General features: G+C 37.6%; 2 protein-coding genes, 1 non-coding gene and 1 pseudogene across 5 annotated transcripts; 2 read left to right on the plus strand and 2 right to left on the minus strand.

Moving 5' to 3' along the window:
• The first annotated feature begins 1,127 nt into the window (after nucleotides 1–1,127).
• LOC106386649 (outer mitochondrial transmembrane helix translocase-like) lies at nucleotides 1,128–3,414 on the plus strand. The gene is made up of 7 exons (XM_048748753.1): nucleotides 1,128–1,190; nucleotides 1,436–1,929; nucleotides 2,007–2,642; nucleotides 2,723–2,858; nucleotides 2,944–3,012; nucleotides 3,092–3,220; nucleotides 3,301–3,414. Exons 1-7 carry the CDS (start codon nucleotides 1,128–1,130, stop codon nucleotides 3,412–3,414), a joined length of 1,641 nt encoding a protein of 546 aa, XP_048604710.1.
• A 6,150-nt stretch (nucleotides 3,415–9,564) lies between these two features.
• Nucleotides 9,565–11,564, plus strand: LOC106385265 (annotated as a pseudogene).
• Nucleotides 11,565–12,973: 1,409 nt separating this feature from the next.
• LOC125582613 lies at nucleotides 12,974–13,080 on the minus strand. The gene has a single exon (XR_007320070.1). It is a non-coding gene; the product is annotated as a small nucleolar RNA R71 (small nucleolar RNA).
• Nucleotides 13,081–21,857: 8,777 nt separating this feature from the next.
• LOC106385272 lies at nucleotides 21,858–26,725 on the minus strand. Of its 3 annotated transcripts, XR_007319317.1 has the most exons (3): nucleotides 25,962–26,609; nucleotides 25,116–25,620; nucleotides 24,504–25,024 (listed from the first exon to the last, which is right to left on the minus strand). XR_007319317.1 is itself a non-coding variant. In XM_048747518.1 (2 exons), exons 1-2 carry the CDS (start codon nucleotides 26,607–26,609, stop codon nucleotides 21,882–21,884), a joined length of 696 nt encoding a protein of 231 aa, XP_048603475.1. In that variant the 5' UTR covers nucleotides 26,610–26,725; the 3' UTR covers nucleotides 21,858–21,881. The 3 variants fall into 3 exon arrangements, 2 of the variants coding, with proteins under 2 accessions (XP_048603475.1, XP_013680647.2); XM_048747518.1 differs by lacking the exons at nucleotides 24,504–25,024; nucleotides 25,116–25,620 and adding an exon at nucleotides 21,858–21,929 and having other exon boundaries at nucleotides 25,962–26,725; XM_013825193.3 differs by having other exon boundaries at nucleotides 24,504–25,620.
• Between the last annotated feature and the right edge of the window lie 24 nt (nucleotides 26,726–26,749).

The raw sequence follows: 26,749 nt of genomic DNA on the forward strand, positions 1-26,749 counted from the left end.
AAAGAGAATAAGAGGATCTTATTTCCGAATTCGCGTTTGAGCGTGAACAACAAGTAAAGACCTAGGCTACAAGAGCTGTCGGTATGTTCGCTAGTCTAGCGACCTAAATCTAAACTAGTTGAGTCGCAGCTCGATTAGTAAAAACGGAAAAAGATGCCTAAATTATTCTAAGTGCTAAGTTGCTCTCTTCTGCTCTTCTCGTGCTAGGTCTTCCTTATATACTCCTCCTTAGGTCGGTTTACTTCTTCTTGGGCCGGATTTGTCGCGAATCGGGCTTTTTCATATTTCCTTCTTCTTTGTGATTATCTTCGGAAATTTGACATTTATCTCTTCCCATGGATGAGATAAACCGTCATACCAGTCTTTGGGTTCAAGTCTTTTGGGACCATAGATGGGCCGTTGTCCGCAATTCGGACCCTCTTTGGGCCGTATCGAGGCTTAGGCGTTTTTACGATTTTACTCGCGAAGTAGCCGTTGGTATAGGCATGGTTCTTCCAACGGAACCCTGTTTCTTCGCATAGCCGAGGCAGTTGGTGTTAAGTTAACTGTAATCAGCTCTACTACGAAGAATAGGAAACCGTTCGAGAGACATAACCTTCCCAACTTCCCGAATACTTTCGACGATGTTTTTTAGACGGAACATTGGTGTCGTATCCACGGACCCGAAGACTGAGTTACGGAAACTTCGGATGAAGATGCATGGTTATGGGATGGGACCGGGTTCGGAATGGTCCACAGAGAATTGGCTGCGCTCGCCGGGCGAGCTGATCCGTGCCACGGTCGAGCTCGCCGGCGAGCCGACCGGCAACACGGTCGTGCTCGCCGGGCGAGCTGGCTCGTGTCACGGCCGAGCTCGCCGGCGAGTCGACCGGCAACACGGCCGTGCTCGCCGGGCGAGCTGGCTCATGTCGCAGCCGAGCTCGCCGGCGAGTCGACCGGCAACACAGTCGTGCTTGCCGGGCGAGCTGGCTCGTGTCATGGTCGAGCTCGCCGGGCGATCCGTTTCGTGTATTTGTTTTCTCGGCTTTTGAAATTTTGACCGAGATTCGGTTTTTCTGAGGACTTTCGGACATCGATGCACGACGAAATCTGACCCCAACAAAATCTTCCTCCAAAACACAAGAGAAATGCATCTGCTGCTTCTGATAGTGACAGTAGCATATCTTCCTACTCTTCGAGTTCTGTTTCAGGTTTGAAAATAAAAACTGACTATTATTATATCTTCTTGATACATTGTATTCAGCTTCAGATTCGTACGTCTATTTTGCTTCATATATGCCCTTTTTAAGGTCTTCTAGCTTCCAGCAAAGGCAGCACAAATCTATGCTTCGACGAGAAACTTTTCATGCAATCACTTTACAAGGTAAAAAAAAAAAGACAAACTTTTCTAATTTTTTTCAATGGTTTTTCTCATAGTTGTTGTCTTTCTCTGCAGGTGTTGGTCTCTGTATCAGACAAAAATCCACTAATAATATACTTCAAGGACGTTGAGAAGCTTCTTGAGTCAGAAAGATTCTACAAGTTGTTCCAGAATCTGTTGAACAAGCTCCCTGGTCCTGTCTTGATTCTTGGCTCAAGAGTATTAGAATCCAAAGATGATTGCCAAGAAGTAACCGAAGGAACATCCGCTCTCTTTCCTTACAACATCGGAATCAGACCACCAGAGGATGAATCTCAGCTCATGACCTGGAAAACTCGGTTAGAAGAAGACATGAAGATGATTAAGATTCAAGACAACAAGAACCACATCGCCGAGGTTCTTGCAGCTAATGATATCCAATGCGATGACTTGGCTTCGATATGTCTCGCGGATACAATGTGTTTGAGCAACCGCATTGAGGAGGTTGTGATTTCTGCAATCACTTATCATTTGATACACACCAAAGAACCGGAGTACAGAAACGGGAAGCTTGTTATATCTTCCAAAAGGTAAGTACCCAAATAAGTTTTATTTATTTAACAGGTTTGTCAGATGATTAAACTGATTACATGACCTTACACAACAGCTTGTCTCATGGACTGAGTATATTCCAAGAAAACAAGAATGACAATGCATTGCCTCTAAAAGCACCTGAAGCTGTTCCTGATAATGAGTTCGAGGAGCGTATAAGATCAGAGGTTATACCAGCAAATGAGATTGGTGTCAAATTTGCAGATATTGGTTCTTTAGACGAAACAAAAGATTTGCTTCAAGAACTTGTAATACTTCCACTTAGAAGACCTGATCTCTTCAAAGGCAATCTTCTCAAGCCATGCAGAGGAATCCTACTATTCGGACCGCCTGGTACTGGCAAAACAATGCTTGCAAAGGCGATTGCAAATGAAGCAGGAGCTAGTTTCATCAATGTATCCATGTCTACAATCACTTCAAAATATTATGGAGAAGACGAGAAGAACGTGAGAGCTTTGTTTACTTTAGCAGCTAAAGTATCTCCAACGATTATATTTGTGGACGAAGTTGATAGTAGGTTGGGACAAAGGAAGAGTGTTGGAGAGACTGAATCCACTAGGAAGATCAAGAATGAGTTTATGTTGCATTGGGATGGTCTAATGACTGAACCAGGTGAAGGGGTTATGGTTCTTGCAGCCACAAACAGACCCTTTGATCTTGACGAAGCTATCATTAGGAGGTTTGAGCGCAGGTACTACTATAGCAACATTTGGTTAAAATGCAAAAGCTCTAAATAATTCTTAATTACTAATTGTGTTTTGGAAATTACAGAATAATGGTGGGACTTCCTTCCATTGAGAGCAGAGAGATGATCTTGAGAACTTTGTTGTCTAAAGAGAAAACAGATGATCTTGATTTTCATGAGATTGGACAGAAGACAGAAGGCTACACTGGAAGTGATCTCAAGGTTTATATATTCTTTAACCTCAAAAATCTTGTGTCAAATCCTTGGAGTTTAGAAACTGATTGGTTGTTTAACATTTGTGAAACAGAACATGTGCATCACAGCTGCGTATAGACCGGTTAGAGAACTGATTCAGCAAGAGAGATTGAAAGATAAGGTAAAAGGAGTAAAAGACCCTCTCCTGCACTCTATACCGATCGAATTCTCAGCACATTCTGATTTTTTTGTGGTTTCAGGAGAGGAAGAAAAGAGAAGAAGCAGGAAAAGGCAAGGAAGAACCAAAAGAAGTAGAAGAAGCTTCTGAGGAGAGAGATATTACTTTGAGACCTTTGAACATGGAAGACATGAGAAAAGCTAAAAACCAGGTCTAACTTCTTGTCTCAATTTAACAAGAAAGGACAAGGAAACAAGAAACCCTAACTAAGATATGTTGTGTGTTTTGCAGGTATCTGCGAGTTTTGCATCAGAAGGATCTGGAATGGATGAGCTGAAGCAATGGAATGATTTGTATGGAGAAGGAGGCTCAAGGAAAAAGGAACAGCTCACTTATTTCCTCTGAACAAAATGCAAAACCCTAAAATTGTGAATGCATATTTCTTGGTGCACAAGATCCGTTTGGGCTTTAGCAAATCTAGAATGAATTATTATTTTACTTGTTAGACTATTTACAACTTGAATAAAAGATTTATCAGTTAAATTACTATAATAACCATGTCGGAAAATGAATTTTGATATTAATTATTTGGTGTAGAAAAGATTAAACATGTTAAATAAAAAAAGTATGGACCATCAATTTCACATGTTTAAGATTTTTTTGATATTCTCTTAATTATTTTAAACTAATAATCTCAATATAAATTAAATAATTTATTTTTATATATTTTTAAATATTCTAAAAATAGTCGTTAATTAACTATTCGTCTATAAACAATTTAATTTGGATATAGAAAATAATCATTAATTAGTAAATAAAGATACAAACAAGAATACAATATAACAAACAAAATCCACAAACCAAAAGTCCCAATCTAAATTGAAAGAACTTTTAACTCCGACAATAATATGGACGAACAGCAATTCCTAGCAAGAGATTATGGTAGATTGAAACTCAAATCTTTCCATGTAAAAATATCGGAGACCATGGGGTGATCGGTAAGTGCTGTGGTTTTTATTTTTTGGCTTTAGAATAATAGCTGTAGATTTATTTATTGTAATTATTTTTGCTGTAAGTTTATAAAGCACTATTTTTTTGCTCTAGAAATAAAACTCTCTACAGCACTTTTTTTATTTTTCAGAAATATTTTTGCTGTAACTTTTTAAAAGAAAGGAAAGCATGATTGGTTGACATGTATGACTTTAAACTAAATTTTAGCTTTCTAAAGTATTTACAGCCACAACCAATCACCCCCCATAATAATACCAAAACGTTGATGACTCGTAACAAAACTCGAAAGTAACCCGACCAAAAAGAGGTTCAGAGATTTTCAAAGTAAATTGTAAAATAAAGAAGTTATTAAGAGTGCATGAAAAAGGCGACAAAAGATGAGAAAATTTTACTTATACACTTTTCTTGATACCACTATTCAACTTTACCATCAATAAAATGACATTTTCAAAAATACCACATTTATTAATGTGTAAAAGACAATACTGCCCTTAACTTATCTTCACTATATAGCTCTCTCTCTCTATCTCTAGAGAGAGAGAGATCTCTCTATCTCTCTCTCTTTATCTCTCTCTCTCTCTCTCTCTCTCTCTCTCTCTCTCTCTCTCTCTCTCTCTCTCTTCTCTCCTCTCTCTCTCTCTCTCTCTCTCTCTCTCTCTCTCTCTCTCTCTTCTCTCCTCTATCTCATCTCTCTCTCTCTCTCTCTTCTCTCTCTCTCTCTCTCTCTCTCTCTCTCTCTCTCTCTCTCTCTCTCTCTCTCTCTCTCTCTCTCTCTCTCTCTCTCTCTCTCTCTCTCTCTCTCTCTCTCTCTCTCTCTCTCTCTCTCTCTCTCTCTCGATCTATCTCTTTCGCGCCGTCGTCCAGATCCACCGTCTCTGTCCAGACCCGCCGTCGACGTCTCCGTCCAGATCCGCCGTCGACGTCTCCGTCCAGATCCGCCGTCGACGTCTCCGTCCAGACCCGCCGTCGACGTCTCCGTCCAGATCCGCCGTCGACGTCTCCGTCCAGATCCGCCGTCGACGTCTCCGTCCAGATCCGCCGTCGACGTCTCCGTCCAGATCCGCCGTCGACGTCTCCGTCCAGATCCGCCGTCGACGTCTCCGTCCAAATCCACGAAGCATACGAGATCGAGACTCAAAACCTCAAAATGTTGAATCCTCAGCTAGAATCACAACTTGTCGGATTTTGTTGTTTCGATCTAAGAGAAAGAGTTATCTATTAATAGTCGGATCTAAGAGAAAATTTCCGATAGTGAACATTGAGTTTTTGAATATTTATAACCCTGTATAAATCTAAGTTATTTAGTAATGTAATTGACATGTTCAGTTTCCGACACTCATGAAAGAAGGGTATGTTCAAGCTTATATGAGAGCCACAACCCTGCCCTCACACATTTGCTTTCATCTACAATAGTAATCACCAAATTCATCATTGGCTCTGGTTTTTTTCTTAAGTGTTATTGACCAATCATTGATATTTTTTTTGGTTTTTTCTTTTGTCTTAGATTGCAGAGTATGTCCCTTTAGCAGTGATAAAAGGTATGCTACAACGCAAGTGAAGGCTCCACCTCAGCTGCATAAAACGGTGTGTTAAGTAACTCAGTTTCTGTTGCTCTTTCTTGCATTTTTGTCTCATATGTCAGTTATTTCGTATGATTTGATGTCTCACATCAACTATTTATAAGTGCAGGGTGCTGTTAGAGTGTTGCCGGTAAGCCATGGATTTGTTTACGAACCTTATGCACTTCATGAGAAAATCTCATGGTGGCGACAGTAAGTTTGGCATTATACTTACCTTTATTACTTATATGTTTTGAGAAATGTTGTTTCTAATGCCAAGAGTCAACATGTCTGCGTTTCTTTCAATAGTAATCATTTTTTAAACTCCCAAGTATAATCTAGTCTTTCGACATTGAAAGGTAGAGCATAGTTTTTCTCGTAGAATTGAGTTTTTTTTTTAGAACTGCAAGTGAGTTACAAATTTGTTGCTTCTGCAGGTGATTGTACGTGACATATGGATCTTTGAGAAGTTTCTATTCCACACAGGAGCTTGCTGGCGTCTCTGTGGACATATTAAATTTCCTTCAAATGATATAATCCAACCTGCCCTCTGATTTTTTTTTGCTGAGTCAGTATCTCTACACAATTTGTATTATTCTAGTCTATGTTGCAACTAAAAGGTGAATGTTGTCTGATTAGGTTCTAGATAATTTTATAAACAATTTATAAAGACTTATAAAAGAAATTTTAAAGTCTATAAACAATTTATAAATGTTTATGAAAACGTTAAAGTTAATAAACTATTTATAAATGTTTATGAAAACATTAAAGTTAATAAAAAATTTATAAGGTTTATATAGGTTTACGAATCAATGATAAAGTCCCTAAATCATTCATAATAATCTATAACCATTTAGAAAGGCTTATAAAACAATTTATAAGAGTTTGTAACATAATTTATAAGGGTTTACAAAAATATGTAAATAATCAATAAGAGTTAATAAGAGTTTATAAACCTTTTGTAAGGTTTATAAAAAAAAACAGTTTATAAAGTTTGTAAATTATTTATAAATGTTTATAAATTATTTGTAAGAGTATATAAACTATTTATAAAGGCTTATAAAGAAGTTTATAAAGTCTATAAACCGTTTATAAATGTTTATAAAAGAAATCAGTTAGAGGGTCTTTAAATCATTTATAAGAGTCTATACCATTTAGAAACGCTTATAAGCCAATTTATAAGGTTTGTAAAATAATTTATAAGGTTTATTAAGGTATGTAAATAATTTATAAGGGTTTATAAAATATTTATAAAGTTCATAAAAGTTTTTATAAAGTTTAGAAACCATTTATAATGGCTTATTAATCATTATGAAGAGTTTATAAACCTTTTATAAAGGGTATGTAATAAATTTCTTCATGCCTCTATAATGTCCCTAAATTATTCATAAGAATCTATAACCATTTAGAAAGGCTTATAAAACAATTTGTTCTTTCTGTTATTAAAAAAAATCAACAAACGTTGGCTTAGAACATGTTGATCTATGGGAAAGAGTTTCGATGGTGAATATTGAGTTTACGAAAAATTATAACCCTTTATAAATCTGGGTTCAAATAATTTTAGGATTTTTATCCCTCTGTTATCCAAAAAGCAAATAAGGTTAATTTAGACTTGTCATTTTCATCCCTCTGTTATCCAAAAAGCAAATAAGGTACATTATCCATATCGCTTCACCTATAAAACTTATCCATCAATATCTTCTCTTGTTCTTAGAATCCGCATAAAGGCATGGTATGTGTGTATCATTGGGAAAACTCCGTTCTTTGCCTTTTTTGTTCTTTTATCCATGCATGGGGGTTTGATGAGAGAGCTGTAAGCTAAAATGTGTGGTTTCATCCCTTCCTACTCTTCCATTGCCTTAATCAAATTCATCACCTCAAAGTGAGAGACAAACCTATCTTTGGCAAGAGTGTGAACCACCACATTGTACGCTTTTCTATCTGGCTCTATACACTTCTTTTTCATCCGGTAGAGAAGTTAAAGCACCTTATACAAGTTACCTTCTTTTGAATAGCAAGATATCAGGCTAGAATAAGACACTACACCATGCTTAACTTCTATATTTTCCATCTCCATCTAGACGCGTTCAGCTTCATGAGGGCTACCTATCACATAATATCATCCATTAAGAACAATTAATGTTGAAACTTTTGGCGTCAAACAGATATGTATCCTTGTTACAGTTACAAAAATATTTGCAGTAATGATCCTCCATATACACAATTATTTTATAAGGTCTTATAAACATCTCAAGGGCATTACTACTTTCAGCAAGCAAATCATGAGTACTAGTTACTACCTTGCTTGATTCAATAAGAGGAAATGTATATGTTCCTCTCTACAACATAAAAACATGAAGCTAATAAGTATGGTAAAATTAATTAATAAGCCTTTATAAACAAAAATGTTAGCAAAGAGTTCCGTATGATTACCTTAATGGTTACACATAGATGAAGAAATCATTCATTCTCTTGAAGTTTGTTAAAATATGATGTTACTTCTTCTAAAACAACCTCAATCAAATTTTTGTAGCAGATATCTTCACAAATGATACCAAGAAGACATTTTCGTGTATCATCAATTATGAATGACTTCCATGTATTAGGTTCCATTCTCCACATACAGAACATATGTCGATAATCATAACCTGATTATAAGAATATATGGATCAGAGAAGGAAAAAAGTATATTCAACATAAAAATACTCAAAGTAGAAAAGATCAACAAAATATATCAAAAACCATAACATATAAGCACTATGTTCTTCACCGATAAATTTATAAGGTTTTATAAATTTGAGATTTCAAAACTTCATGAAAAAAACTTTGTATCCTTTCCCAGAAACTGATCAATTTTGAGAAATCAAGATAAAATAAAAAAAAAGACGAAAATCACCATCTATTATCAAATCACCTTCATTAGTGTTTCTTACGCGTGTTCGTCACAGAGATCGTCTTGTTCGTCTGAGCTTGTAGAGTTTGTCAGTTTCGTCGGAGAAATCGTCACCTTCATCAAATATCTGTCCGGCCAGATCCAATTCATTTTTCTCTTCGAACCACTCTATCGCAATCGTGGCGCAGATGCCTCACTTGGCTCATACCAGTGTCCTCGCTTTCATCACAAAATCAATCGCCGACGTCTCGCATATCCGATCGTCGTCTTTGCCGGAGCTCGCCAGATTCTCACATCCAGGAAGAAGATATAGTTGGTTTAGATATAATTGTAGGTTTAATTAATTAAGGAAATAATAGTTATTTTTTCTATTAAAATTTTAGTGGTAAAATTGGTTAGTGTAAATTTGAAAAATGGTATCATGAAAATAGTATTTTTGGCAATTTCCCAAAAGAGATATCAATACACTTTTGTCCATATTATTGTTGTTTTTTTTTCTTTGGACAACAGCCATGTTATTGTGGTTAACCAAGTATTTTTCTACGCTCTTCCTATTTGATTCATTTTTCATTTTTGAGATGTAAATTTTTTATTCACTAATTCAACAGCAAAATAAAGCACTTTAGCATACAAGGCTACTACCAAATGTGTGTTATGATAAATAAACGAAGGCAATAAGAGTATCCGACAATATATGGAACAAAAGTTTAGCATATGTGCATCAAAAACAAAAATAAAGTAAAAGTAAAAAATGAAAAAAAGAAGAAGAGAAAGGAGCGGTAGTTCAAAAAAAAAAAAAAAAGAGAGAAAGGAGCGGTAATAAAAAGTACAAGAAAGCCCAAATAAAAAATGCTATTTTCATTGATCTTTTTGTTCCTTTACCAAAAATAAAATAAAATAAAAAGATTAAAAATGCTATTTTCATTTATCCTTTGTCCCTTTACCAAAAAGAAAATAAAATTAAAAGATTAAACCCATTTCGAAAAGCTCACCTCCTCTTTCTCCTTCCTTTAAAACCTCACTTGCCCATTCACGTTGACAAAGCCAAGCTACCACTCTCTCTCACCCTCCAGTCTCTCGTTCTCTCTCTAAATGGAAGCTCTTAGCTTTATGAAACTTTGGCTAACAAACGCCAACGGAAATAAACCCCGCCGTGAGATCCAGAACTTGATCTCCACGAAGAATATGATTCCTTCTTCGAGCTCGAGATCTCTCCCTCCGATTTCTCTTCAAAGAAAAACAAAACCCATGAAGAGAGAGAAGACAAACAGACAACGTTCTCTGTCTCAAAGAGCAAAGTCCTCCCTTTTGTCGAAACCACTTCAAAACCTCAATCTCCGATCACTTCACTAAAGTCCGGTCAAAAGTTTGGTGCTTTCTCATTCAAGAAGTCAACGACGACCACGGAGAAGAAAGAAAACAACGACAGGAGCCTCAACGTAAGGTTCAGAATCGAAGACGAGATAACAAGTTTCAGACAACAGGTGAAAACCGACACGATGTTCTACAACGACTCTGTTTCCTCTACTTCTTCCTCGAAGAGATTCTTTGATCTCATAAAGCCTTTATACAACAAAACAACGAAGAAACCGAGCGTTAACAGTGTAACTACATCTCCTTTGTCTTCACCGGCGTCTAGAGAAAAACAGAGGAGTAATATCCCATCAGGGATTCGCAGCGTGAAGAGACAGCTTGGGAAAAGTCGGTCCTCGTCTGCGGCTGTCGGAGCGATGTCTCCGGGGAAAAGACTCGATGAGTCTTTACAGTTTCAACAAGATGGGATTCCAAGTGCTATTCTCCATTGCAAGAAATCGTTTCACGGGTCAAGAGGTGCGCACAAAACAGAGCTTTCCTCTGTGTTTTCATCGATTTGATTTGAGGTTTTCGTGAGTCTTAATGGGTTTCTCTTTGTTTTCAGAATCTTCTATGTTATCAGGATCTACTAGTGAATCTTCCTCTCAAGAGAAATCTATCGATAGCCTGACTTCTATCAAAGAACAGAGGGAGAAGATTAGCGATTAGTTTTTCTTTGGAAAAAAAAAGTTAGCGATTAGTCTTTAATGGGTTTCTCTGTGTGGATTTTACGTTTATCGAACAAGAGAGAGAGAGAAAGTTTTCTCTAACCCTAGCAGCCGCCATCAGATTTTGATTCCGTTCGGGGGCTCCGGCCTTCGTCCGGCACTCACGTTAGTCCCGACGCCGGAGGCTCCTCTCCTCTTCTCTCTCCTCGTTTTTCCTTTTGCTCCTCCGCAGCTTTCGTCCTCCCTATCGCCTTGCTTGTTTCACTGTGTTTGAAACTTTCCTGGAGGCACCTTCGCTCTAGAGAAGCTATGTGTCTGGTGTGAGTCCTTTAGTCATGGATCTACGGCGCGATGGGTTCTGGCGGCACTGTCGGAGGAGTCGGCGTTTAAGGTTTTGGAGGCGGTGATATCTTGCATATTCACATTGTTTTATCCATTTATTCATGTGCATTTTCATCATATTGATTAGGATTTAGCCATATCTAGGTTGCATTTTGCATACATATGTCTCTATTAGGTATTGGAGTACCACATGGAGTTCCTGGAGACATTTGGGTACATTTGGAGCTCAAGGAAGGTGATTAGAGTGATCTTTGGACGAGCACTACCTGGAGCGACTTCCCGGAGCGACTACATGAAGTCGTTGTGACACACATCTCAGAGCGACTTGACCGGAGCAACACAGCGAGGTCGCTCGCGCCTCCATTACCCGGAGCGACGTGACCGGAGCGACACAGCGAGGTCGCTCGCGTCTCCATCACCCGGAGCGACGTGACCGGAGCGACACAGCGAGGTCGCTCGCGAAGAGCGACCCAGAGCGACGTCTCGCAGCGACCCCTCTAGGTCGCTCCCGAAGCCTGGAGCGACCTCCCGGAGCGACTACTGGAGGTCGCTGCGCACCTTCTGTTTGCTCGAATTCATTTCTACTCAAGGGCCTTTTGGTCATTTCATTATGCACGTTTTTACTTGTGAAAACCTATGTTTTAAATACTTTTGGAAGCCACCAGAAAACAATCTCTTTTTCTGGAGAAAAACTAGAAAAACTTCTTTTGATTCATATTTCATTGCTCTCATCTTGTGTTCTTGTTGATTTCTTATCTATTTCTCTACATGATTAATCTGAAATCCACCATGGGTTTAAGAGGAATCATGGAGATTATTGAGTAATCACCTTTTGAATTCATGGGTAAGGGAGATTAAGTGTGATTAGGTTAGTTCTAGGATGTTTTAGTGTAGATCATTCTTGTTCCTTGCTAGTAGAGTATTCATAATGCATCTTCTGAGTTGGCCACTCAAAAGTTGATCTTTAGGCATTTCCCACCCACAAGGTGTTTGATGAAATGCCTGAGACAACTCTCCTAAGCTTTTAACATACTTTACCAAAGACATTTGTTGTTAAAGGTGTTAAGATAGCCAATAGACTTGTTAGTAATGATTGCTTTCATATTATTCAACCAAAGACATTTGATGTTTGAAATACGTTAGCAAATGAACATTCATCTAGACATAGAGTTTGTTTAAGATTGTGTCTAAGCTTAAGGTTGATAGTTTGATTGATCGTTTGTCATCCTTAGTTCGAAACTTGATCACCCAAGGTCTAATCCCTATGCCCATGAGTTTTTTTTTTCCCTTAGTAAAGAAAGTCATTTCATTTATCATTAATCATTAGTTTAGAAACCTCTTAAATTATCGGTTGCACTTAGATTAAGTGAGTACTTGCATTCTCATTGCTTTAATATCCCTCAGAACTAGTTCGACAATCATTTATACTACAACATTTGTCTTAGGAGCCTTGAAAACTCCTAACATCAAATTGGCGCCGTTGCCAAATTCTGAGTAGATTTAAACATTGAGATTTAGTCACTTGCTTGAGACTAAGTCATTTTAATTTTGTTTTGTTATTGATTCTTCTTCTTCACCTACCTTTCACTTTCAGGTGTATGAACTTGAGGAGCAGGGGTCCATCAAACCTAGTTCCAATAGTAGCAGACATCAGAGCTTTTGAGAGGGAGTGTGCTAGAGCTAGAAGATAAGAAGAACAACAAGCCCACTTGCAGAGATTCGATATTGATATGGAAGATCAACCGCAAGGGGCAGAACACCAACCGCGGGCAGCTCGACCCATTGGTACTTATGACCGGTCCAACATTCATGGTCATAGACTGGGAATCCGAGCACCGGCTGTGGCAGCCAACAACTTTGAGGTCAAGTCAGGACTCCTCAACGTGATCGAGAACAACAAGTATCATGGCTTGGCTCTAGAGGACCCATTTGATCACTTGGACAAGTTCGACAGCTACTGTGGGTTGTCAAAAACCAATGGTGTGTCCGAAGATGCCTTAAAGCTCAAGTTATTCACTTTCTCTTTGGGGGATAAGGCACGTCAGTGGGAGAAGTCTCTACCCAGCGACTCTATCACCACTTGGGATGATTGCAAGAGAGCATTCTTGGAGAAGTTCTTCTCTACTTCAAGAACTGCTAAGCTGAGAAATGAGATTTCCAGCTTTCAACAGAAGAACTTGGAAGGTTTCAGTGAAGTCTGGGAGAGATTCAAGGGCTACCAAGCTCAATGCCCACACCATGGTTTCTCTAAGGAGAGCTTGCTGAGCACATTCTACCGTGGTGCTTTTCCTAAGTACAGGGCCAGACTGGATACAGCTAGCAATGAATTCTTCTTGGGGAGAACTGAGGAAGATGCAGAGGAGCTGGTTGACAACATGGTAAAGAGTGATGCAGTCTACAGTGGAGACCACGACAGAGGCAGTCGAACAGATGATAAGCAGGCGAGGAAGGAGTTGAAAGCTCTACAGGATAAGATAGACATCCTCCTTGCTGATAAAGCCACACAAGAGCAGCTGCACTTTGTTGGTAACCCAGGCCAAGAGACACCACCTGTTGTCCATGAGGTTGAGGGTTTGGAAGATCAGGAAGAGCTATGTTTCATCAACAACAATGGTAGCTGGTACAAAAAAGAGCCCAACTTTCAGTACAACAACTACCAACAGAAATCCTATCCCAACAACCAACAGAGTGGTTATCCGCCTCGAAAAAACCAGCAAGGCAGCTATCAACCTCAGCAAAACCCCTCATCTGGTTCCTCTGCTCCTCAAGAGAGCAGCACTGACACCCTGCTGAAACAAATCTTGGAGTCTCAGACTAGAAGTGAGAAGCATGTTGGTTATGAGTTGAAAAACCTTCATTCCAAGATTGATGGGAGCTACAATGAGCTCAACAACAAGTTCTCACATCTTGCTTTTACAGTCAAGAATTTAGAGAACCAGTTTGCTTCCATGAACACTCACCAGACTCGTCAGCAAAGATCTCTACCTGGAAAATCTGACCAAAACCCCAAGGAGGCCAAAGCTATCACCCTTAGGAGTGGTAAGCAGTTACCTCCTACAACCCTCACCAGGGATGCTGAGAAACTAGGTGAGGAGGTGGCCATCAACTTAGATGATGAAGTGGTGATTGTTGATGAGAAAATCAATGATGAAATCTTGGAGAAGATTGTGGAAGCCAAAGGTAAAGGAAAGGTGGGGGAAGAGAAGAAAATAGTGAAAGATGGTGAAGTTCTTGCTCCAGCAAGTGAGAATTCTTTTGTTCCTCCTCCCTATGAACCCAAACTACCATTCCCTGGTAGATTCAAGAGACAGCTGCTAGAGAAGTACAAGGCTTTGTTTGAGAAGCAAATGAGTGAAGCTCAGGTTGCAATGCCCATCATCGATGCTTTCATGTTGATTCCTCAATACAACAAGTTCCTGAAAGATGTTGTAGCTGCAAAGAAGAAGGAAATGGAAAGCATGATGATTCTTACCCATGAGTGCAGTGCCATCATCCAGAGGCTTGATGTTCCAGAGAAGTTAGAGGATCCAGGATGCTTCACACTACCTTGTGCTCTTGGACCTATGGTATTTGAGAAATGTCTCTGCGATTTGGGAGCTAGTGTCAGCGTGATACCTTTGTCTGTTGCAAAGAAGCTTGGATTCACTCAGTACAAGAAGTGTAGACTCTCTCTGGTGTTAGCTGATCGTTCAGTGAAATACCCTGTGGGCATCTTAGAGGACCTACCTGTGAAGATTGGAAGGTATGAGATACCTACAGATTTTGTGGTGCTTGAGATGGGTGAGGAGGCTCAAGACCCATTGATTCTTGGAAGGCCATTCTTAGCTACAGCAAGAGCAATTGTTAAGGTGAAAGAGGGCACGATTGATCTCCATTTGGGTAAAGGGCATGTTCTCCACTTTGACATCAAGGAGAAAATGAAGAAACCAACTGTGTTCGGGCAAGCCTTCTACATTGAAGAGATGGACACTCTTGCTGATGAGCACCTTGAAGAGTTACCACCTGAGGACGACGAGGAGGGAGCATCTCCCTCTACTCATTCCCCATAGAAGGTAACCCACTACTTTCCCTTGTATATACCATTTCGTTTTTGCATATTAGTTTTCTTTTGGGTATCTCTCTCTCCTTGACAACACAGAGACTGTGTCATTTAAGTTTGGGAGAGGTACCAAGTATTTGATCACGTTTGCTTTGATGATTTTGAGTCTCATGCATTGCATTATACATATATATTTGCATAAAAAAGAAAAAAAAATTAATTTAGTTTGCATCATTTGCATTTCTAGGAGAGTCTAGAGCATATAAGTTGCATTTACTTGCATTGGGAGCAATGATTTGAAATGCCTTGTAAAGAACATTACTTTGCACCTGAGTAGCTTATGCATCTCTCAAAAACACTTGTATGCTTCGAGCCTTGAAGACTCTTCCTGAAACTTGTTGATTGCTGAAACTCAGTCTTTGAAGCCAACTACAACCTTATTTGAACTGAACGAACTTAATGCATCTTGCTCATGGTCCCTTGTGTACTGAATCATGAATATACACACTTGAGTTGTCACATCCTTTATGCCAATCTTTTTTGACAAACTCTAGTGGTATACCATTCCCAAAATCCCTTCCTCCTTTTAAGCTTTCATTATTTGATGAGTGAGGCCTTTTTCGGAAAGCCTTACATGTGCATAATGTTGAGAGTATCGGGAACGACAATGCTTGGTCTTCATTCTTGCTAGATTAGGCAATCTATTATCTAGCTATAGGTGGGGGTGAGTGTGGTGACTATGGTTTGGAAGCATGAAAAGTTCAAAGAAAAAGAATAGACTCTTTGTGTTTAAATGGATAATCTTATTGGAATTAATAGATAAATGTCTAGCTCGAGTTTATGAAAAGTCCTGGCCCCCGAAAAAAAAAAAGAGAAAAAGAAAGAAAAAGGGGGCTAGCAAAGTTGTTTAGAGCTAAGATTTGTTTAGAAGTTGAGAAAATCCTTTATAGATTTCAAAGAAAAGAGTTTTATGTGCAAAGTATTCTTGGGATCTTTTGGTGAGAGATGGGAGTTGGGTTTGACATTGGGAAGTGATTGTGTAACCTGTATGTTTGGGAAAAGGGTAGAACAATGGAGATTGAGCATTGTATGCATAAGTTGGTCCCTTTCTTAGATATATTATGTGCAATGTCAAGGCTACTTGTTTTGAGAGTAAACCACTTTAAAAGATCATGGATTTTGAACCTCTTGACCCACTTGAATAAAAGCCTTCCCTTACTCAACCAAATGATTTGGACCAATTGACCATTTGCAAGAATTCACATGATGCTATGCTTAATGAACTTGAGTGTTGGCTGATTTGCATGTGTGAATGCATGATGATGAGTGTAGGGATGAAAATAGTTGAGATAGACCTAGAGAAGCTAGAGTATAATAAGAGAGGGTGTACTAATGCTGAATTTAGATGTTGATTTGAGTGCTTTGTGTGTTTCTTTTGGCTATGAGCTCCCACCTTCAAACCTCTCTCCCTATGAGTTCTAGAAAGTTCACTTGAGGACAAGTAAAAGAACAAGTTTGGGGGAGTTGATATCTTGCATATTCACATTGTTTTATCCATTTATTCATGTGTATTTTCATCATATAGATTAGGATTTAGCCATATCTAGGTTGCATTTTGCATACATATGTCTCTATTAGGTATTAGAGTACCACATGGAGTTCCTGGAGACATTTGGGTACATTTGGAGCTCAAGGGAGGTGATTAGAGTGATCTTTGGACGAGCACTGCATGGAGCGACTTCCCGGAGCGACTACATGAAGTCGCTGTGACACACATCTCAGAGCGACTTGACCGGAGCGACACAGCGAGGTCGCTCGCGCCTCCATCACCCGGAGCGACGTGACCGGAGCGACACAGCAAGGTCGCTCGCGTCTCCATCACACGGAGCGACATGACCGGAGCGACACAGCGAGGTCGCTCGCGAAGAGCGACCCAGAGCGACGTCTAGCAGCGACCCAGAGCGACGTCTCGCAGCGACCCAGAGCGACGTCTCGCAGCGACCCCTCCAGGTCGCTCCCGAAGCCTGGAGCGACCTCCTGGAGCGACTACTGGAGGTCACTGCGCACCTTTTGTTTGCTCGAATTCATTTCTATTCAAGGGCCTTTTGGTCATTTCATTATGCACGTTTTTACTTGTGAAAACCTATGTTTTAAATACTTTTGTAAGCCACCAGAAAACAATCTCTTTTTCTGGAGAAAAACTAGAAAAACTTCTTTTGATTCAGATTTCATTGCTCTCATCTTGTGTTCTTGTTGATTTATTATCTATTTCTCTACATGATTAATCTGAAATCCACCATGGGTTTAAGAGGAATCATGGAGATTAGTGAGTAATCACCTTTTGAATTCATGGGTTAGGGAGATTAAGGGTGATTAGGTTAGTTCTAGGATGTTTTAGTGTAGACCATTCTTGTTCCTTGCTAGTAGAGTATTCATAATGCATCTTCTGAGTTGGCCACTCAAAAGTTGATCTTTAGGCATTTCCCACCCACAAGGTGTTTGATGAAATGCCTGAGACAACTCTTCTAAGCTTTTAACATACTTTACCAAAGACATTTGTTGTTAAAGGTGTTAAGATAGCTAATAGACTTGTTAGTAATGATTGCTTTCATATTATTCAACCAAAGACATTTGATGTTTGAAATACGTTAGCAAATGAACATTCATCTAGACATAGTGTTTGTTTAAGATTGTGTCTAAGCTTAAGGTTGATAGTTTGATTGATCGTTTGCCATCCTTAGTTCGAAACTTGATCACCTAAGGTCTAATCCATATGCCCATGAGTTCTCTTTTCCCTTAGTAAAGAAAGTCATTTCATTTATCATTAATCATTAGTTTAGAAACCTTTTAAATTATCGGTTGCGCCTAGATTAAGTGAGTACTTGCATTCTCATTGCTTTGATATCCCTCAGAACTGGTTCGACAATCATTTATACTACAACATTTGTCTTATGAGCCTTGAAAACTCCTAACATCAGGCGGTCCCTTAAGCCGCTTCTAGAGTTTGGCTGCGCGTGGAGGCGTGAGTCGGGCCTCTGTTCAGATCTGATCTCCGGTTTCCTAGATCTAAGGTCTTTCGGTCTGTATTGTTGCGGCGAAGGCTGCTGTTCGATTGCCCTTTCCTCGGTGTCTTGGTAAGGGTGAGCTCTGTTTTGTCTTCGCCATTGGGGTATCAGAGCTCTCTCTAGCTCGGTTGCGAGCTTAACCGAAGGCGGTGGTGTGTACCTCTTCTTAAGATGGTGGCTCGTGGTAGTTCTAGAGGTGTGGTGTTGGTGTCGGTCGTCTATGGTCACTCCGAGACGTCGCTGTGACCTCCCTCCTTTTCAGCTTGTTCTCTTTCCGGCTCGTGATTCAGAATCAATCTTTGAAGCTTTGTCGACTGGTTTCTTTGGTCTTTGCTCGTGTGCTTTTTGGTTCGATTGCTCCGTTGTCACCGGTCGCAATCTGTGACATTGTAAGCTTACCGTTCTTAGGTTTTCTAAGACGGCATTTGGCGATGATGCTCAAGGCTCCGTGTGGTCTGCGGGTCTTCTTGGTATCGTCGGTGGCTCCATCCGGTGTTGCACACATTCCAGTACTGTGGCTTCCCCTTGGTTGCTCATGGTAGTGTTCGGTAGCACTAATGCTTCTTGCAGGTCCTCGAGCAGTTCAGGTTCTCGTGCAGCGGTCAACTTGTTCCCGTCTTCTTGCTTACCGATCTTGGTTTGGAGGTCATCGTGTCTCTAAGCCATTGGCCGGTCGAGGCGCTTTTGAAGATTGTATAGAGGGACTTGGAGCAATTTTCAATGGTATGTGTTCTATCTCTCTTCTTCATCTGTGTCTGTGCGTAATGACGGTGACGGTTATAAGATCTGGAAAAGTTCATTGAGAGCTAGCTATCCCGGAGACGTCACGGAAATTCCCGGCATCTAAAGCAACGAGGTGAACCTCACGTTCCTGTGGTCAACGTCGAAGGGGAGAACAGCGTTAGATTCCTAAGGATTTTAAAATCAATTTAGCGGAATGTATCGAGTTTAGTGGGCGGGCGAAGCTTGGTTGTACATTGATTTAGGAGTTTTTGTTCTGATCGAACTTGTAACCTGAACTGATTGCCCGGTTTACAGGACGATTTTAATATAAGTAATTTAAAAAAAAAAACAAAAAAAAAACAAAAGAAAATTAGAGCGCAAGAATTTAGAGTTTGATTGATTGACACTTTTGGAGTAAATATTTTGAAGTAAATTTACTTATGTATTCTACTTTATTTTACCGATTAGGCGAAATGCAGCAGATATATTTAGGTTAAAATATTTACCACTTGTTTTAACGGAAGTAAAAGATTACGTGCACTCTCTTCCCCATTTTCTGTTCCACTTTCTTTATATATTTTTCATTTCACCGGTTTACTCTATTTATTAATTTTTTTTACTCTAAGTTCATCCATTTTATTTACTCCCGGTTGCGCTGTAGTTTCCTAATCACACTCCTAGAGTAAACTGGATGGTTGTAGCGTAACACAGAAAAAATAAAAATGGTTAAAACTGGAATAACACAAAATGAATGGAAAGAAGAAAGAGAATAAAAAAGTAATTGAAAAGAAAAGAAAAACAAAAAATATTGTTACTCTCATTATATTTAGAGTAACTTCCGGTTTCTTAACTCGAAAATTCATTTCATTTATTAAAAAAATATAAGGTAGAATATGTAAGCCAGCGGAAAACATGAAAAAATCTCCGGAAAGAAAGTAGAATACATAAGCCGGTGGAACATGAAGAAATCCGTGGAGACAATAGCGTAAAAGAGGGAGACATGATACTAACCAAGACAAACAATAGATTTGTGACACTAGACAAGTAATATAGAGAGAGAGACAATGGAACTAGAGCTGAGACTGATGATCCAATAATTGCTCACCACCTTTCCAAAGAACACGGTAGCAATGGAGCTGAACTAAAGAACAAATGTCTTGAAACAGTAATAAGTAAATGAAAGAAAATTAAATTCCACCTGATTGATAACTTTTAAGAGTAAACATGAATAATTAACTTTTCACCATTATGTTTTTCCCTAGAAATGCTATACAATCACATCTTAAGTTTCTTTTGAAAATTTGTTTTTTAACACCGGATACATGATTATATGATCTTTATTTTTGAAAATTAATTTAAAATGTTGAAAATGATTCAAAACAGAGAATCTTGTTCCAGAAACAGCAGAGTTTCAGATTAGTGAAGGGTCGGGTTATTGCCTTTGTATAGTGATGGATCATTATGTGATTCCTGACACCTAGAAATTGGAAATTAGGAGAATGCCCCTGACACTGTTAATTTTTTTTAATACCAAAACACCCCTACACAACTTCATCCCCTATATCTTGTACTTTTAGATTTTCTGTCAGAGACTAAAACCTAAGACTCTATACTACACGCCATACACTGGATTTCACTATTAGTCAATAATGACGCCGGGGGTACATAAATAGGCAACAATTACTTCAAGTTGACGAAGAAGACGAGCTAGATGTTTCTAAACCAACCCCACCTCTAGCAGTAGCTCGATATTGCATAAACCCAACACAAGTTAAAGCTCTGGATGAATAAGTTAAGGGTAGTAACTGTATAATAACGACTAATATTTTTTTTGTAAATGTAAATAAAGATCTTACCAGCATCAATGTTCAAATTGGTTAACTACTTCTGATGTTGGTCTTTATGTTAGATTAGCCGATACCCTTAGAATGTCATAGTTACTAAATGATGTAGCACTTATCGTATATAGTTACCACTAAATATTGTGTTAGGTGAAGTTACTGAATGAACGCCACTGTTAAGTATTATATTTAGTTAACATAACAGAAAATAGCTGTAACAGAGATAATTAACTGTTATTGTCGCTAGTTATTTAATTTGCTCCATGTTGCTGTGTTAAAGGCTAACAAATGAAAGCTATTATGAATGGTAACTGATACGATAAGTAATTACGGCTAATAATTATTTTGTGTAGTAGTCACCAAATGTAATGAATTCTGCTACACTATCATGCTTGTGACCACTACTTTAAAAAGTGTGAGTTGATTTGATTGTTTGTGTTCGCAGACTGAGGTAATATCCATGATTGAGGATACAACACACTCCCCGGACGACCTGATTTGGGATGACAAAATTGAAGACGAGACTATTGTCAACTTTGTTCGGCATACATGAAGGTCACATATTCAAAAAATAATGTTTGTTGGAGGCCTCAGTGCAGCTGTTCTGGCCCGTATGAGAGCAGAGAAGAAGCAAAAAGAAAAAGAGGCCAAAGAGAAGAATGAAAGAGAGAGCCAGCCGGTTTTCAAATTTTAGCGTGCTTTATTAATGTTATCATTATAACCTAGACGTTAACCTTTTCAGTAGTCTCTAATTTAAAATAATATATATATATATATATATATATATATATATATATATATATATGATTTTGCAGTGATCCTTACATGCTTAAGTTATCCAATTTTGTAATGATATCTCACCAGTTTCTTAAGTTCTATAGTAGAAGTTATTATTATCCGGAGATGTTAACATGTAATATGAATGCTTAACAACTAACATTTATATTTACTACTCTAACTATTCTGTATACAATCACCTATGCTAACACTTCTCGCCATTTTTTAGTTTCATCAATAATAGGTAGGTAACCACTAAAGTTTGAATGAACAGTTAATTTGTGTTGTGTATGTAATGGTTTCACCTAATATGATCCGTTCCACCACACTTCCTACAAGTCCTTGCTTTGTGCCCTATGACACCTTGGTGCATGAACAAGTAAATCAGTGTTAAGAACTTTCAATAACAATTAATACTATTAATAACAACTAACTTTAATGCATGTTTGGTATATGCTGAAGTTAGCTAAGATCTACTTTGAATTCACAATTTGACAAAATTCTTATCTTCTTTGGCCTACAAGGATAACACTTTATATTTGGAGGTGCTATGTTTAGAGATCCAAGTGTGTATACCTCTGGTGCATGTGTCTTGTAATCTTCAGCTTGATCTAATCAAGTATAGATGCTGACTTTGGTTGTAGGTCAACTATTAAAATAACACATAAGTTTACAGTTACCGGATAAGTTCAAACATTAACATTCAATATAAACTAATATGTGGTAAGATCACACATGCCACATATGTATGGTCAATGCCATACTTGATCGTCTGCACATAGACTTCGAATTTCTTTCATATTTTTAGTGTACCTTGCACAGTTACCTAATAAAACAAGTGGAAAGAAAAGATAATAGCTGCCGACCTACTTCTAAATAGTAACCTAGGATTGTACTTCATAAGATCACGCCAAATCAAACTCCTATCACCTTTTCATCTTACGTGTCTTTGGTCTAGGAGCAAAACGGGAATGAGGATGCAATTGTGTACAGTGGACGTGAGTTTTTTTTATGGTTTCGGGTAGTTCCCTAATTTAGTGCACTTTTATGTATATTTAGCCAATAAACTCAAAAAAAAATGGTAAATATATATGTTTATTACATATCTCTGTCGTCTAAAAATGTAATACTTTTTATACTTTTTTTTTGTAAATAACACTTTTTTTTACCCTTTTTTTTTGTTTACACAGCTGAGCTAACAATGTAACACTTTTTATACCTTTTTTTTGTAAATAACACTTTTTATACTTCAGTTTCTTAAATTCCCTTAGAAATGACTTGAACGCACCTTTTTAACACATCTCCTAGTAAAATTTTGTACTAACAAAAATTGTTGCTTTGAGCTTTCGATTGTTTAGAAAGCTTAATGTATAAAAATTTGCTAAAATATACCGGTAATTACAAATATGATAAAAACTACAAAATGCATACACCCAGGCATAATTCCAAATTTACTGTAAGCTATTTTCTAGTAAATTTTAAAAATGATTTGAGTTATCACATATTCCTTCTTATTATATATGTTTTTCATACTTATTAAGAAAATTAATAAATTTTATATGATATTCTTTTTTTTTGTAAGCCATTTTATATTATACATTTAATTAATACTTTTTTTTGTTTGATTTTTTTTTGAAAAAAAATTAATGAGCTTAAAATAAGGATAAAATTAGAAAAATTATCCAATATATGGAAGAAAATCTAAAACGTTACATACAATGAAATAAATTTAAAATCTATAATAATAATATTTAATAGTCTATAGTATATACTAATAATATTCAAACCCAAGTTTTGATATTAATTTCCTCGTATCTGTATCTGTATATTTCAATCCCCGTAACATATATGATCTTCTTGACTCAAAAACTATTTGATGCCTCAATATCAAAATTAAAATGTAGTATCAAATTAAACCTCTCAAGTAATTTGTCCACTCCTAAGAAATATGCTATTTTAGAAAACTGTAAGCTTTTTCTTGTTCTAGCAAATATCAATTAAAAGGTAATAAAATATTAATAAAAACTGAAATTAAATGGATAAAATTCTTCATTGAGAATTTGGAAGTGACTTGTCACTGGTCCATTTTTTCATTTTAGCATTTTTTTTCTTTCTGCTATTTCACTTTCCAGGAAAATTTATGAAATCTGACAGTGATAGTTCATCATCTTGACCTAGATGTATCTATGTTTATATCTATCAGATTATTTTTTCTTGTTATTCACTTAAGAGAATTTACACACAACCAAAATAATAGATACTAATATAGATCAAATATGATAAATATAGAACAAATAAAAATAAGTAGATTACGTAGAACAATGGTAAATTTCATGGTAATCAATTTTATGGTACCAGTATTCATCTTTACTAACACTAAAAATATATTTTCAAAATATCTTCTTCATCAAATGGTAAAATACTATTATATATTTTCTATATATATATAATAAATAATCACTACAAGAAAAGTTGGATATTGCAACACAATTTTGCAACTTTTATTTTTTGTTAAAAATTTGCAACAATTTTTGCAAATATTTTGAAATAATGACCATACATCAGAATTTAGTCACAATTTTATTTCAAAATGATAACAAAATCTTTTTGTTGCAAATTATGTTGCTAAATTGCAATATTTTTATAACATATGAACATATGTTGTAAATTTGTGACAATTATTCAACGATAACGAGTTGACGTTTTTTAGCGTTAAAAACATGTCACAAAAATGTAACGATCAAGAAGAACTCTTATGACAATTGTGCAATTATATATTTTGGATTTTTTAACTCTTAATAACCGTGGTTAATTTCATTTTATTTGGTTCAGGTGTCAGCAAAAACATTTGACATAAAATTAATTAGTTTGGCCTGATATACCGTTAACTTTTCTTATCAACCTAAGTATGATTTGAGATTGAAGTTTATATCTATTTGATCTATATCTTTTCATATTTTCATAATTATTAGGTTTTGTGCATATCCACAACTGAGAAAAAGAATATTGCATAGCCTAATTCTACGTTTGATTTTCAATCAAAATATTTAAAATTAGTACAAATATTCTAATCAAACTAATAACAAGCTTTTTGATATTTCGGTTGTCTAACAATTCAGAATCTTCTTTAGATAAGTACAAATTGGATGCAAATATTCTGACGATTAGATTTTTTTGTTTTAATATAATCACAGTTATATTAACGCTTATACATTTATATATGTATGACATTCTGCTTTTTTTTTTTAAAAAGGCTTTCAATTAAAAATACTAAAAACATACAATGTATGGTTAAAACAACCATAAAGTTTGAAAAAGTATGATGAGACATACCTCATATTCAACCAAGCATTAGCTTACATAGGAGAAGACTTATGATTCATAAGCTTAATGAAACAAGAGAGAGATGAAACTACTAGGAGGATGGAGGGTAGTTTCCGCGGGCTCGACGACCCCTTTTACCCCTTCCTCTTACCGTTTTTCATTCCATATCTTGAAACTTTTGGACTGGTTTTATTGGCCTTCCACCTCGTGACATGTTGAGGTTTGCCGTAGCATCACTCATATATCCTCTCTCATCATCTTGCTCATTACAAGCAATTTGAGTAACAGAAGGACTGCCATGTGCAGGAGAGTATAGAGGGACCAATGAATTGTCCGGTGAAACCGAGTTGGCCTCGAAGACAATAACAGGGGATGGAATTTCTTCCATAATATTAGCTTCAGTTGGAGCAGATTGTGTGTCTGCTAATGGTGATGAAGTCAAAAAAGAGTTGGAGCTAGTGGCTAAATGTACCTTAGAGCAAGTGAGATTGTTTACTGGAGTGGAAAATACCTTCAGCTCATCTCTGAGTTCAATACCACTTTCTTTAGTAGGTTCCAAAGTCTGCTCAGTAAGTTCTTCTCGTGCTTCTTCAGCTGAGACCAAATTTGACTCCGCATTTTCAGCTGGTAACACCAAGATATTTGATGCAACAGTAGGCTGCACTAGTACTTTTTCCATTTCAACCTGAGGCTCTTCGGCGGGTAAATCTTCAAGTGTGGGACTTGTTTCCACATTCAATTGGACAGCTGGAAGAAGACATCTTTTTTCCTTATGTCCCAAATGTCCACACCTACCACAAACACTTGGAATCCATGTATACTCAACATCCACAAGAAAATATTACCTTGTTTGTCATCTAAGGCAATTTGCTTTGGAAAAGGTTTATCAAGTTCTACTTCAACCAACAACTTTGCTTCTCCCAAACAAATCGGATCAAGTCGAGGTTTATGTGTTTGCATAGGCTCACCAAGTCCGGATGCCACGTGGCTGAGACCCAATCTTGAGTAGCAACTATCTGGAACATTTTAAAGATTTACCCACACTGGGATTGTTGATACTTCAGGGACATTAAATGAGTTAACTGGTTTCCAAGGGGAGACAAATAACAAATAGTCTTCAACATGCCAAACACCTCTTTGAATTACCCATTGTCGAGTTGAATCATGAGGTATATGAAACATGTAAGAGGAATCACTCAGCTTGCGGCAACCTATTATACATGTTCTACCCCACAACCTATTCACCACAGCATGGATTAAACCCCCCAGGAGGAAGAGAGCAACAATGAAAGTGGCCAATGATATATTCCTTTTTATTCTCTGGTCCTAACCGAAGCACTTGAGAATGAATGGTTACCTGAGGCGTTCCATCAAAATTTGGCTTGGCCGCTCGGTAGAGGTTTCTGGTAGCAGGGTCCATTATGGCTGCCCATGGAAACCTTAATGTTCCATCCTCTTTAAGTTCAAGGACCGGAATTTTTTGAACCGGCATACGAGGAAATTCTCTGGTAAGACTAGGATGGTCTTTTTTCTTCTGGTTTGACCCAAGTCCATCAGGCAATGTTGGCCAGAAAGAGTCAAGGAGATTGTTAAGATACTGCAGGTCAAAACCACTTGGCGTTGCAGGCGTTGGAGGAGTTGCAGGTGGTATAAAAGTAAGTGGTTTGGCCCAGGCTCCAATTGAAGGAACAAATTTAGGTATTGAAGAATCAATTGATATCTCTGGAGAAATAGTAGTTATTGGAGGGAGGCCAGTAGATGGAGATGATTCCGAACCTCCGGCCACCTCTAGTTCTGGTTCAACACCAGAGTCGCTTACTCCCATTATGTATTCAGTTTCACTTGAATCCTTGAGAGTCGACTCCAAGTCGTTGACATCTATTTGATGCCTCATATCTTCAATACCATTGCTCACTACCGTAGGCTTAGACGACATCTCTGGACCGGATATTTTTTCTTCAATCGAGACTGTGCCAATCGATGTTACCGGCGGTGGAGACTCCATTGACCAGCGACACTTAGAAGGACAACGAGGATCTGGAGTGGCAGTGGAATTAGTAGATGTCGTCTTGATTTTTTGACTCTCGTCAGTTGTTGGGATTGAAGCCAAAAGAGAAGCTAAAATATATTTAAATTTAAGTTTTA

The sequence above is a fragment of the Brassica napus genome, chromosome C2 (assembly GCF_020379485.1).
Source record: "Brassica napus cultivar Da-Ae chromosome C2, Da-Ae, whole genome shotgun sequence".
Taxonomy (NCBI): domain Eukaryota; kingdom Viridiplantae; phylum Streptophyta; class Magnoliopsida; order Brassicales; family Brassicaceae; genus Brassica; species Brassica napus.

Coding starts and splice junctions, on each gene's coding strand:
- LOC106386649 (XM_048748753.1), top strand. CDS start 1,128: ATGCATCTGCTGCTTCTGATAGTGACAGTAGCATATCTTCCTACTCTT. Junction 2,859..2,943: donor ACACTGGAAGTGATCTCAAG/GTTTATATATTC, acceptor TTTGTGAAACAG/AACATGTGCATCACAGCTGC. Junction 3,221..3,300: donor TGAGAAAAGCTAAAAACCAG/GTCTAACTTCTT, acceptor TGTGTTTTGCAG/GTATCTGCGAGTTTTGCATC.
- LOC106385272 (XM_013825193.3), bottom strand. CDS start 26,609: ATGGAGTCTCCACCGCCGGTAACATCGATTGGCACAGTCTCGATTGAA. Junction 25,621..25,961: donor ATTTTGATGGAACGCCTCAG/GTAACCATTCAT, acceptor AAAATGTTCCAG/ATAGTTGCTACTCAAGATTG.